General features: G+C 42.6%; 1 protein-coding gene across 1 annotated transcript in view; it reads left to right on the forward strand.

The window, feature by feature from the left end:
• PDZD2 (PDZ domain containing 2) overlaps window positions 1-11,709 on the forward strand; it is a 35,739-nt gene that overhangs the window by 1,338 nt on the left and 22,692 nt on the right. Inside the window, exons 3-9 of the mRNA XM_009084847.1 lie at window positions 986-1,134; window positions 1,756-1,875; window positions 4,385-4,499; window positions 6,207-6,280; window positions 6,445-6,670; window positions 7,722-7,839; window positions 10,307-10,439. Coding sequence (XP_009083095.1) covers window positions 986-1,134; window positions 1,756-1,875; window positions 4,385-4,499; window positions 6,207-6,280; window positions 6,445-6,670; window positions 7,722-7,839; window positions 10,307-10,439 — 935 coding nt within the window. The remainder of the gene's footprint in view (window positions 1-985; window positions 1,135-1,755; window positions 1,876-4,384; window positions 4,500-6,206; window positions 6,281-6,444; window positions 6,671-7,721; window positions 7,840-10,306; window positions 10,440-11,709) is intronic.

Here is an 11,709-nt window from a genome sequence, read left to right on the forward strand (position 1 = left end):
GTGACACTTGCACAGCCTCCAGGCAAGGAGGAGGTGGCAGCAAACATGTTTGGGGCTCTCCTGGGGAAACCTGGAGGGGGTCTACCTCGGCCCGTGACCTGCGAGCCTTGTTCCCAGAGTACAGACAAGGCAGTGTGAGAATGAAAGGAAGTCTGAGCTACTGCTTTCCACAGTAGCTCCAACATAATGTTGGTTTAAAGTAATCTTAAAACTTCATCATGAAATCAAGCTTGTGCAAATTTGGGGGGTGTCTTGGGTTTTCATCTGCAAAATAGGGGTTAATGGCCTTTCCCTCTGTGGTGGTGAAATGACAAGGATAAATAAGCGAGAACTGCTGTGACTGGGGATCCTGCAGGGACCTTCAAGAAAATGAGAATTGGAGGAGCCCTGGTGGGAGGAGCAGGATACTTTGTGACTAATTGCAGGATGTCCTTCAAGACAAATAATTCTGTTTCTTATGTGAGCTCTGCGCTCCTCTCTTTAAGACAACTAGGATTGTTGCCAGAAGGAAAGAAAATAGCATTTATTTGGCACTTTTTTCCTTTTTCCATTCCAGAAAAAAAATCCCTCAAAGTGACATGACACCTCTAGAAATGAATAGTGCTACAGTGTCAGGTCTTTTAATTTTAAATAAATGAAGCTTGAGAGCTTAGTGCACTGGCAAGTGCCATTGGGTGAGAACAACTGAATTTCTTTTCTGTCCCTGAGCTACCGGCTCAATTATCTTCTGCTTTTCTTTACTACCATGAGCAACAGTGCTGAGGAGTTCAGCATCACCAAAAGTTTGTAGAAAACCTGTAGCAGCAGGGAAAGCTCTTGGTTGAGTATGATCTAATCTGGTTTCTAATTGCCCAGTTGGGAAGTGTGTAGCATTGCTTAAGGAGCTGTTTAAGTTGGGATTTGCAGGAGGTGATTATTGCCTGCTGGCAAGAGGCTAAAGCAGCTCTGAGATGTTTGTGGGATGTGTTTTTGTGGTTTTCCCTAGGTGCCGGATCCCGTTTAGAGTCTGTGGGAGAAGATGATGAACTGACAGTGGAAAACGGTGAATCAAATTACGAAATAGCAGTGAAATATTCCCGAGGTGGAAGAAAGCACTCTCTGCCCCAGCAGCTGGAGTCAGCGGGAGCCAGACAGGTGGGTGGAAAGGCAGGGCTGGCGGTGAGCACTGTGCTTGGTCCTTTGACATCTGTCTGGAGCTCGCAGAAGTGAGGGTCATGAAACAAGAACATGTAGGTACATCACAGGGACTGAAGCCAGTCCTGGGCACCAAAGTGGGATGCACTGGCCACCTATGGAGAGCTTCTTTGAGGACTGTGAAAGGGGGTACTGCTTGATGTGGCCACTAGATCCTATGGCTGCTGATCTTAAGAGTTGCAGTTCTAGAGATCTGAGGACTCAAAGTAAAAAAGATCCTTCTTTCTATTTTAATGGTTTGATGACATAGCCTTTTTTTTCCCTTTTTTTTTTAGCACATAAGGTTGTGAGTATATCATCAGGTTACCATTAATATTTTTAATTTAAATTGTGACTGGCGCATTACAAAATGATTCTACTGTGCAAAATGCATTAAAATTACTCTGGCAAGATTCACTTTGGCTATAGTGAGCTGGGGTTTTGTCTCTTGAATGCTTTTCTGAATATATTTGTAAGCTACTCCATCCCTCTTCCCCAACACATGCAATTTTCCCAGTATGACACTCCAGTATCTGTACCAGGCAATCACACTAACTTCCCTTGTTTGCTGATGTTTGTTAGGACTACCATATCGTGAAGAAATCTACCCGTTCCTTCAGTGCTGCCCAAGTGGAATCTCCATGGAGACTAACCCAACCGTCCATAATTTCCAACATTGTCCTGATGAAAGGGCAAGGCAAGGTGAGGATTTCTGCATGTGACCGGTTTCTCACGTGTAGCAAGGGCTGGTGTTTAAGAGATGTGTCTCATACCCAGGACTTCAGCTGCTCTCAGGGTAGCCAGTAATAATATGAATGATAAACAAATCCCATTTTCAAACATAAATGTCAAAGATACACCTGCAAAATACAGAGGAAGCAATGTCTGTGTCATGCACTTGACACACGGTGGCTTTCATCCCGATTTGATGCATGTCGTCATTACTGGGATATTCAATATTAATAATGGATCTCTCAGTATGTATATTTATGCAAAGTTAGTGCAGCTACAGAAGAGTACTTGTTTGTATGCATATTTATGGACAAGTGTATTTACTCTGTCTGGATTCTGGACACATTTTAAAAAAAGTCACTGCAAATTAGGCGTTAAACCCAAAGACAGGTTCCTGGTTGATTGCTTATCTGAGAGCACTGCATTCCCTGGATCAAAGAGCCCTCCTCTCTCCCCTGGATAATGTGTTTACACACTTGCTAGATACCAGCTGGCTGAATGCTAAAGAAAAACAGACAAGGATTAACCTAGGTATATATTGTTTTCCCTAATTCCATCCACACTAATATTGGAGCTGTCATTTAACTATGCTAAAAATATGCATGTCTTTTTGTGAAATTCTCTTTAAAGTCATCAGATGGATATGTTTTGGACTAAGAAGGCTTGCTTTGACTTTTAAGCTCAAATGCAAAACAAAATCCTTGTTGTGTTTTACGTTTAGCAAAGAGTTAGAAATAGTGACTTCTTTGGGGAGACTGACTCAGAGTTGCTTTAACTTTCCTTGGTTTAGGAGCTTCAGCTCTTTCATGACATTTCCAAGCAAATACTTCTTCATTTTTCACGTCCTTATTTCTTGATCCAGTTTTTCTCACGCAATTAGATTATTTCTCCCTGTGGCATAAACCACTTTCTCCTGCCTTTCTGCCGTTAGCTTCAAGGCTTTAGGAAGCAGTTGGAAGCATGCAGACTCTAGTGATCATGAGCCACCTAAAACAGCTGCCATTTTGGGTGCTGTCCACCTGCATTTTGGGTGATCACCTTGGTTAGGGATTGCACTCTGTACAATTTGCACAGTAGTATTTGCATTATTTTTTCCATGCAGACCTGGAACTTGAAAATTTCCTCAGAGCTGTGGTGTTGGTGTCTGGGAGCCACTGTTTATCTTTAGTTTTTCATCTATAGGTGGTAGATCTGCAAGGGGTGGCTTTCTGCTGTGGAGTGGTAGTGCTTCCCTGGGAAGGTGGGCTAATGTGGGAGCTACTGTACTTGGCAGATGTATTTCTCCCAACACCCCCACAGAGCCATGGGGAGAACTGCTGTGTCCAGGCAGGGGAGTGCTGGGAGCCTCCTGCTTTTTGTAGGTTGCTTTACAGTTGATAATTGCACAGGGGACAGTTAGTTATTTTGTGCTGCACAGGGGAGCTAGGATGCTTCCTTTTTAGAAATCAGTACAGTCTTATCAAATTACTAGAAGCTTATAACGGTGGTGGTCTGCTTTATATTCACGGAGTGAAACAGAAGAGCTGGTCGCTGTATTGAGTTATAAACACAGTGCCTGCCCTGGCAGCATCCTTCAGCTGGAGAGCACTGCTCAAGGCACTAATATCAGTGGCTTCGGATCACTGAAGCACAACAATTTTCTACTTCCCTTGTCCACCTGGTCAGTGACTTTTCCCTTTATTCTGTAAAATGCTTGTACAGCAGTGACAAGATGGGAAATACAGGGCAGTGTGTGGGGGTATGGATCAAGGAAGTGATTTGTCTGGGAAATAACTCAGCAGAAGGGGGAGAGGTTTATTCTGCTGTGCTCATTTGTTCTCTGATCAGCTTTCAAAAGACAGTCTCACAGCCAGCTGGGGCAGTGCAGGGGTAAGAGCTAATGGATGGAGCCCTGGGGAATCTATTGATCTAGACTTATTTAAATCCAACGTGGTACATGTCTCCAGAATAATTAAAAATGTACATGTGAATGGCAGCCACCCCATGCTATCCCCCTTTCAGCTACATTCCTGACATTGCCGCACTGACCTTATGCCATGTTCTTAAGCTTTTCTTTTTCCTGAGGAAATGTAGGATCTGTGACAGAGGAGAAACCTACCGATAATCCTGGATATAGATCTCAGGGGCAGGAATCTACTGTCTGTCAATTTAAAAGCAATGTGCTACTGTTTTTAAAATGAGACTGGAATAACCCAAAGCCAGTGTTTTTTAAAAAAACCAAAGTAATCTTGATGTACAACTTTTGCTATTTCAGCATTAGGTACCTGCTACTACTTTTTAGGTTGATATGTGTGTTGATATTAGTGTAAAAATAAATGAGGAAATGCAAGGAGAGGGTGAGCTGGCAGTGCAATTCTTGGAAGATTTGGGGTTTTAATCTTTCCTTTGTCCTGTATGTTACTGTGAGTCTTTCTCACTCTGTTATCATTAGTGATACTATTAGGTGCCAGGTGTATGTCTTCTCCTCCCTTTTCTGTAGGGTCTTGGATTCAGCATTGTGGGAGGTCAGGATTCTGCTCGTGGACGCATGGGGATTTTCGTGAAGACTATATTTCCGAATGGAGCAGCGGCTGCTGATGGAAGGCTTAAAGAAGGTATAGTAGAGAGAATCCAACTGCACATAAAGGACCACAGTGGGATATTATTTCAGCCCAGCAGGAAAATTCAAGTACAGCTTTATTTAGGCACCTGGCCATTGGCAAGAGGCTCTGGAGGATGTAACACGGCCTGTTTGTTCATCCTGTGAAAGATCATTCATAGCAATTAACTTGATTATATTGCATATTGAGAAGGGGAAACCACAGTGTGATGGTAGGTGGGTTTTTTTCCCTTTCCTTTTCAGTGAACTTTATTTGCCCAAACCATAAGCTGCAATTCTTCAGTTGGAGAGGGTCATTGACAGCAGGGAAACATGTATAGATAGCCAGCCAACATCTGGCTTAAAGATGCTGGTCTGAAAAGGGCTTATATAGAGAGGGGCACGTTTGGGAGAGGCTCTTCTGGGCGCTTGTGCTCTCTGAGCCTCTTGGTATGATTTTGACAGGAATCATTAGGTCATAAGAGTCATAGCCAGAAAAAGAAAAGAGAAAGGATGGGTTTATTAGTAAGATCACCCAGCTGGCTAGAGAAGCAGATGCATCCTGGTTTTATTACTGCTTTTCCAATCATGATCTCTGAGCTGGATGTGTAGCCAGTTCTGTTTGTCTTGCACCCTGGTCTGAGTGCTGTGGCAAACAGACAGACTCTTACACACTGCTGAAAATACAAAGTGACCATGAGTTTAGCGCGATGGTTTACAACTCTTCTGCAGGGGTTATGTTACTTTGCTTCCATAGAAAGCTGCTCCTGTGTTCATTTTCTCAAGCTGCTCTTGTGTTACTTCTCTCTTCATATCATCATTTCCCTTTTTATTTCTTATCACACTTGTTGTATTTGAGGTTGCTTTTGGTGCCAACTCTCACACTTGCTGCCAGAGGGAAGCTTGCATCCTTGCAGCATAGGTTGTGCACTTGCCGTGGGAAGCCAATAAGTAGCAGCTGTCCCATAAATCCAGCAAGCCTTTGCAGGCTATTCAGAGCTTGCATACTTTTTTTAAAAAACTGAGGCTGGGAAGGAGAGGAGGGGTAGACATAGCTGCATCTAATTTTGCACAGATGCAAGTAAAATTGCAGAAAGCAGATCTGGATCATGCTGACCCTCCTTTTAATAAAATGAAGGTAGATCAACACAGTTGGGTATACATACTAAGACCCAGAGCCTGGAAGCTGGTAGAAGTCTGACAGGCAGTGTTTCTTGGGGTGAGAAGGACATTTACTATCACAGTGTGTGGGCTACACGCTTCTCTATCTGCAGGCATTTAGCAAGAGAACGCATTTGCTTTCTGCATGTGGATGCAAGGTGGTTTTCTCTGAACAAGCTTGGAAGCAATGTGCTGTAGAGTTTGACATAGTTTGTAATTTTTCATGCTGATGCTTAAAAAACAAGGGCAGTTTTATAGTCCCTTTGGACTTCATGTTATAATAATCTGTTTTTAGACTTTAGTTAAAATCCATAGTCTTTTCAGCTTGTTTGTTGGTATTTGAATGCCAAGTTAAAGTTCTCTGCAGAAAAAAAAACTCTGCTCATTCATCACTACTAACTTGTAGAGGCTTTAGTGCAATTGAAAATAAACTGAGAACAGTAAAAGCCTTTTTATTGAGCACTTAATTGGAATCCTCATAGTAGATCGCCTTGTGTACAGGAAAGATTTTTTAAATCCTTATAGTCTATATTGCTGAGTTAATTTTTTTTCTAATTATCAGGGGATGAAATCCTAGAAGTTAATGGAGAGTCTCTACAAGGACTGACCCATCAGGAGGCCATTCAGAGGTTTAAGGTAACATGGATGCAATACAGGAAAGATTCATGCTCCTCTTCATTCTTGCCATTTTCTACCCTCAGATTTATATTCTTTTGCAGCCACAAATTACAACATGAAGGTTTACCAGCAGATGTTGATGTACTGTATCACCTTATTGGCGTTCTCTGATGTCTCTGCAGCAACTCAAGAAAGGCGTGGTGACCCTGACGGTGCGCACGCGGCTGCGCAGCCCAAGCCTCACACCCTGTGTGACTCCCACCTTGCTGAGCCGCTCCAGCTCCCCCAGCTCCAGTGCTAGTGGTGGCCTGCTAGTCCCCAGCCTCGATGAGGCAGATGGTTCCTCCTCCAGCCGCAAAGGACCTGGCCCAAAGGACAGGATCGTCATGGATGTGACACTCAATAAAGGTGAGGGGCCATTTAAATGGTCTTAGTGAACACACCTCTGCTTCTTAGGGGAGTTTTTTTGAATAAGCTAGAGATTCTCATATCCTAGGGCGCCTACCTCTCCGTCTGATATTGAACCACAGGACTGGGGAGAAAAACATCTTCTAATACAAAAACTTCTGAAGTGTTCTTCTTTCCACATTTTTCTGCTCCACAGTCAGCAGGCTCTTACAGGTAGCGGTTATTGTCCATGCTGGTGAAAGAGGGAGCCTATGTGTTGTCACCAGATAAAATGTGAATCAGCCTCTTGGCAGCCCAAGTGGCTGTGCCCTTCTCGTAAAGGGCAACTCTGGAGAAGGCAAAACAGCACAGTGTTCAAAAGTTCCCAGATGACCTGTTTGAATTCCCCCTTCAGGGTTGCTCTCATTATCAGTAATGGCTCAAGATAAACTTAGAGCATATACTATATGTGCTGGGATATATATGTCCATTTTTAAGACTTAAACTATGGTGATTTTATAGGTTGGATTCAAAATTGAGAGAGAATGTAAGAAGTCAAGCAATTCCTACTTTAGGGATGTTGTCACCTGAAGGAAAGCAAAGGTGAAAGTGGACAGAAGTGGTCATTGAACCAGAGATAACACCTCACCTTCCTTCGTGCTTCTTTGTTGGGGAATGCCATGCAGATATTTAACAAAAGAGCAATACAGTTGTCAGCATCTTCTGTGCTCGATGTTTTCTGTAGCAATTTTAAGTGACATCTTTATTGGATTGCTGCCTCTACTCCTTCGTGCCTTGGACCAGATCAGACCTTGTGCGACATTTCCAAGAGGTTCCCACGGCACACAGAGTATTTTCTGGGAGTGATGGATCTCAGAAAACAGTCAGGATCAGCTATTTTCAATCCTGATTTCCACTTGTTGGTCTTGGCTTCCTGACCAACTGCACCTAAGGCCAGCCCTGGAACAATACATGACTCCTGATCTCAAATGGGATGTGGGAACACAAACACTTGTGTGTCCTGTGTGATTACAATCTGCTACATTTCTTTGTACTTCTTGTTTTTCCACAGAGCCAGGGGTTGGGCTCGGCATTGGTGCCTGTTGTCTCACGCTGGAAAACAGTTCTCCTGGGATATACATTCACAGCCTAGCCCCTGGATCAGTGGCTAAAATGGATGGCAGATTAAGGTTGGTTAAAGCAGAAACATGCTGGAGTGGTTTTACAATAAAATTGATTGAGACTTTGTTTTCACCAATTGGTTGATGTAGCAGGGAGGAAATTTATACTTAAGAATTCACCAAATGAAAAACATTTAAATAAAGACATTCCAAAGTGGTATTAAATACCTGGGAAACATTATTCTTTGTGCTGGAAACAGCGTGATTGCTTTTTTTCTAAATTCTCTATACAGAAAGCTGAGCCTAATAGCACCCTTTGAGAAAGGGGAGCAGCAAGAAGTGCAGCCTCATGTCTTTTTGTGAGAGCTGCAGCCAGAGACCCCAGACTGGGATAGAATTTGCAGAGCTCTGCTAAAAACGCAGTCACCTGAAACTCTCTTAAAAAGACCTGGGGAAGATGTCCTTGCAGCTGCCTGTGCTCGTGGCTGCAGGAGTGCTTTTCTGCCCTTACTGGCAGGATTGCTGCAGGCTCACCTACCCCACGCATTTACTCTGTCATGGAGTTGTCTGTCTTTAAGGAACCATAAGAGAGAAGCAATCATTGCTAGGGTTTCCTTGCGCTTTATGTTGGATTAAGTGACAGAAACTTATTTCTTGTTCCTCTCCTGGAGGCTTCATTTTTGAAAACCATTGGAGAAATCTTCCATCTCTCTGTGCCTGCATAAATGCTGGTTGGGAGCATCACTCTGGAGGGGAGGCTGTGCTGAAGACATGCTGGAACTGTGTGATCCACATTGAACATGTGGTGTGGGAACTGGTGCAGAGAGGCTGAGCTTTGCTTTCACATGGCTAGTGACTTCTGTTTCCTTGCTCATCAGGAAAACTGCAATAGAGCAATTTGATTTCTTGGAATAAGGGAAGAAGATAATTTTATGGTGGCATCACTGCCAAAACACTTGAAAGTTCCTATCGTATAGAAATGTCTGTAGGAGACAGTATTTAATGGTTAACTTCCTTTCTTGTAAGCCCCTTTGGAAAAGATTGCAGTGCTGGTTACGTCTGTATGTAACAGCTGTATCATTTATTGGGTTTACATGATTGATTATATCCAGGCATGCTTCCCAGATTTCTAGATTCCTTCTTTGAAACATTGCTTCTGTTGTCCCATCAGCGGTTTATGGCTTCATAAGCCAAAACTTAGAGGATGGGTTTGATTTTTGGAAAACTGCATTAATCAAATACTGGCTTTGCAGTGCCAGGAGAGGTCCTATTCCAGCTCCTCTGTGTCTGAGCTCCCCCTCTCAATCTTGTGGCTGTGTAAGTGACTCCATTTGTGTACTTTCTAATAGCTGTGTAAGTTTAAAGGATGGGCAAAGCAGTGGCAGAACTGCACAACTGATAGGTCACCCTTTGCTTTCCTGAGCCCATACCAGGAGCACAGGTTGCCGTAGGCTGTCATGTGCAATTGCCGTTTTGTCTTTGTTGTGTGTACTCACAGTACAAACACAATTTCATTGTCACAAGTAGCCCAACATAAATCAGCAGGAGTAGATTATTTGAGAGTGTCTGTTCAAAGCAAATGTTTTGGTAATTATGGAGAATGCCTTAATGATATCCCTAGTTGATGATATTTTATGTTGAATGCTTCCAGATGTCTGAGCCCTGTAAGCAAGAGATAAGAAACTGGGAAAAAGAAATTAAATAATCATGGGGTCATGGAATGGTTTGGTTTGGAAGAGACCTTAAAGATCATCTTGTTCCAAACCCCCTACCATGGGCAGGGAACCTTCCACTAGCCTAGGTTGCTCAAGTTCCATCCAGCCTGGCCTTGAACACTCACTCCCAGGGAAGGGCATCCAGAGCTTCTCTGGGCAACCTGTGCCAGTGCCTCACCAGCTTCACAGTCAAGAATTTCTTCCTAATACCTCATCTAACCCTGCCCTCTGTCAGTCTGTTGCTCCTTGTTCTATCACTACATGCTCTTGTAAAATCACACAGTGTGTTTTCCTTTTGGGAGAGAGTTTTTCTGTCTTTTTTACTTTTTAATGGGTTCTGTGTGTTAATTTGTATCAAATATAGGCCTATCAAGCTCATTTTTTTTCCCGGAGGCACTTAATAAACTCATATCTAAACCATGAATTTCTTATCAATGTTTGTGTTAAGCAGTTCAATATGGTGGGAAGGAACAGCCAATCTGAATCTCATTTTTCATCTTCTGCACTCAACAAGTATCTGAATGCAGAACTGGAATTGAAATTTGCTTTCACCCTGGTTCAAATGCAGCCAGTTTTCTTGGTTGACTTGACAGAGTTGTAGCACTGACATTTTAAGTGCAGAAGGGATCTCTCAGCCTCATTCAAGAAGTCAGCAGGACTTGAAACATTCACATCACTGGGAGCAAGACCAAGACCATCTTCTTTGCAAGTCACATCTTTCCAGACACTTGTATCTTTGGAAACGCTTGGCCATCAGCTGAAAGTAAAAAATTTTTGTGTAAAGGATGGTTGTGATTAACTGATCCTGTGTCTCTCTGCAGTCGGGGTGACCAGATTCTAGAGGCAGATTCTGTGAGTCTGCGTCATGCGGCATTAAGTGAAGCCTACGCAATCCTGAGTGAATGTGGACCAGGTCCGGTCAGCCTAATCATTAGTCGTCATCCTAACCCAAAGGTGAGGAGAAAATGAGTTACTGTATCTGGGTTGGTTTTGCCTGGTGCTGTAATTTGAGTCTTGCTGTCAGGAAAGCAACAGATGAAGAATACTGGGTTTTTTCTCTATGGCATGTGTTATGCAAGGTGTCAGGATTGTAATGATGTTTCTCAGTATTGTAAGCTGTAACAATGCTGGACTGTCCCTGCTGCTTTTCACCAAGTCACCCTCTGATCAAATGCAATTTTCCTGGAACTACTTGAGTGAAGTGTTCCCATCTTTCTTGGTACTTGAACCAAGTGGCAATGCAGACATGGCACAAGACCTCTTCCTCCTAAAAGTTATTTTGCAGTCAGTTTGTCTTTGAGTAGAATACCATTTTGAGCCAGGAATAGAACTATTAACAGATTGAATTGATCAACTGTAATAAAGTAAAATCTGTCCAAAGATCAAAGTTTTCCTTCAGGAATTAAAATGTGAGAATTTGGAATGTACTGCTACTGTGAAGTCTGTGCAGGGGCAATTTGAAAATAAGGCTGTGTTTACAAAGTAAGTGTTTTCAAGCATTTTTAAAAAATTGATGATAGAAGATGAAAGCCTTTTAGCCAAGCTATAGGGAATAACAACTTCTTTTATTTCAATATTTCAAAGAATTTCATGAGTGTACGAAACCTTCCTGTTTAAACAGGAATGAAGCTGTAAAAATATTTGCATTAGTGGGTCCAGAGAGCTCTGACTCTTGAACTCCTAACTACAAATGGAGGCCTTAATAAAGCCATATCTAGGAGAACTCTGGTTTCTTATTTTATAATTAATCGTGTATTTTCTGCTTAATCAAATATACAAACAATCGACAAATAGGGGTCTACTGCCCAGAGTTTATTATCATGGCTACAAGGCCTTGTGCTGCTAAAAAGAAAGAGGCTCTGGTTCTGTAAGTTAAAGGTAAGCAGAGAGGGTAAGTATTGGGCTTACAGCCTAATATAACAGTATTTCTGGTGAGTCTGTGTGCTGTGCTGAACCAACACGATGGTTCAGTGTGATTGCATTATTAAGGCATACAGACTCTTTGGAGAGTCTGTAAGTAGCAGGAAATAAAAACTCCATGAAGTAGAGTCTGCCCCTTCTCCTCTGTGCTTCATCTTGCAGTGGTGGGGTCTTGAAAGCTGGTGAGTGCCCTAACCTGGTATCTGCTGAAAAGATGAACTGTGTTAAGCTAATTTCTTGCAATTACCCAGTAACAGAGGGAAACTATTAAGTGGCTCCTATTACAGTTTTCCATAAGTGATAT

This window comes from Acanthisitta chloris, unplaced genomic scaffold (assembly GCF_000695815.1).
Source record: "Acanthisitta chloris isolate BGI_N310 unplaced genomic scaffold, ASM69581v1 scaffold28640, whole genome shotgun sequence".
NCBI classification, from domain to species: Eukaryota; Metazoa; Chordata; class Aves; order Passeriformes; family Acanthisittidae; genus Acanthisitta; species Acanthisitta chloris.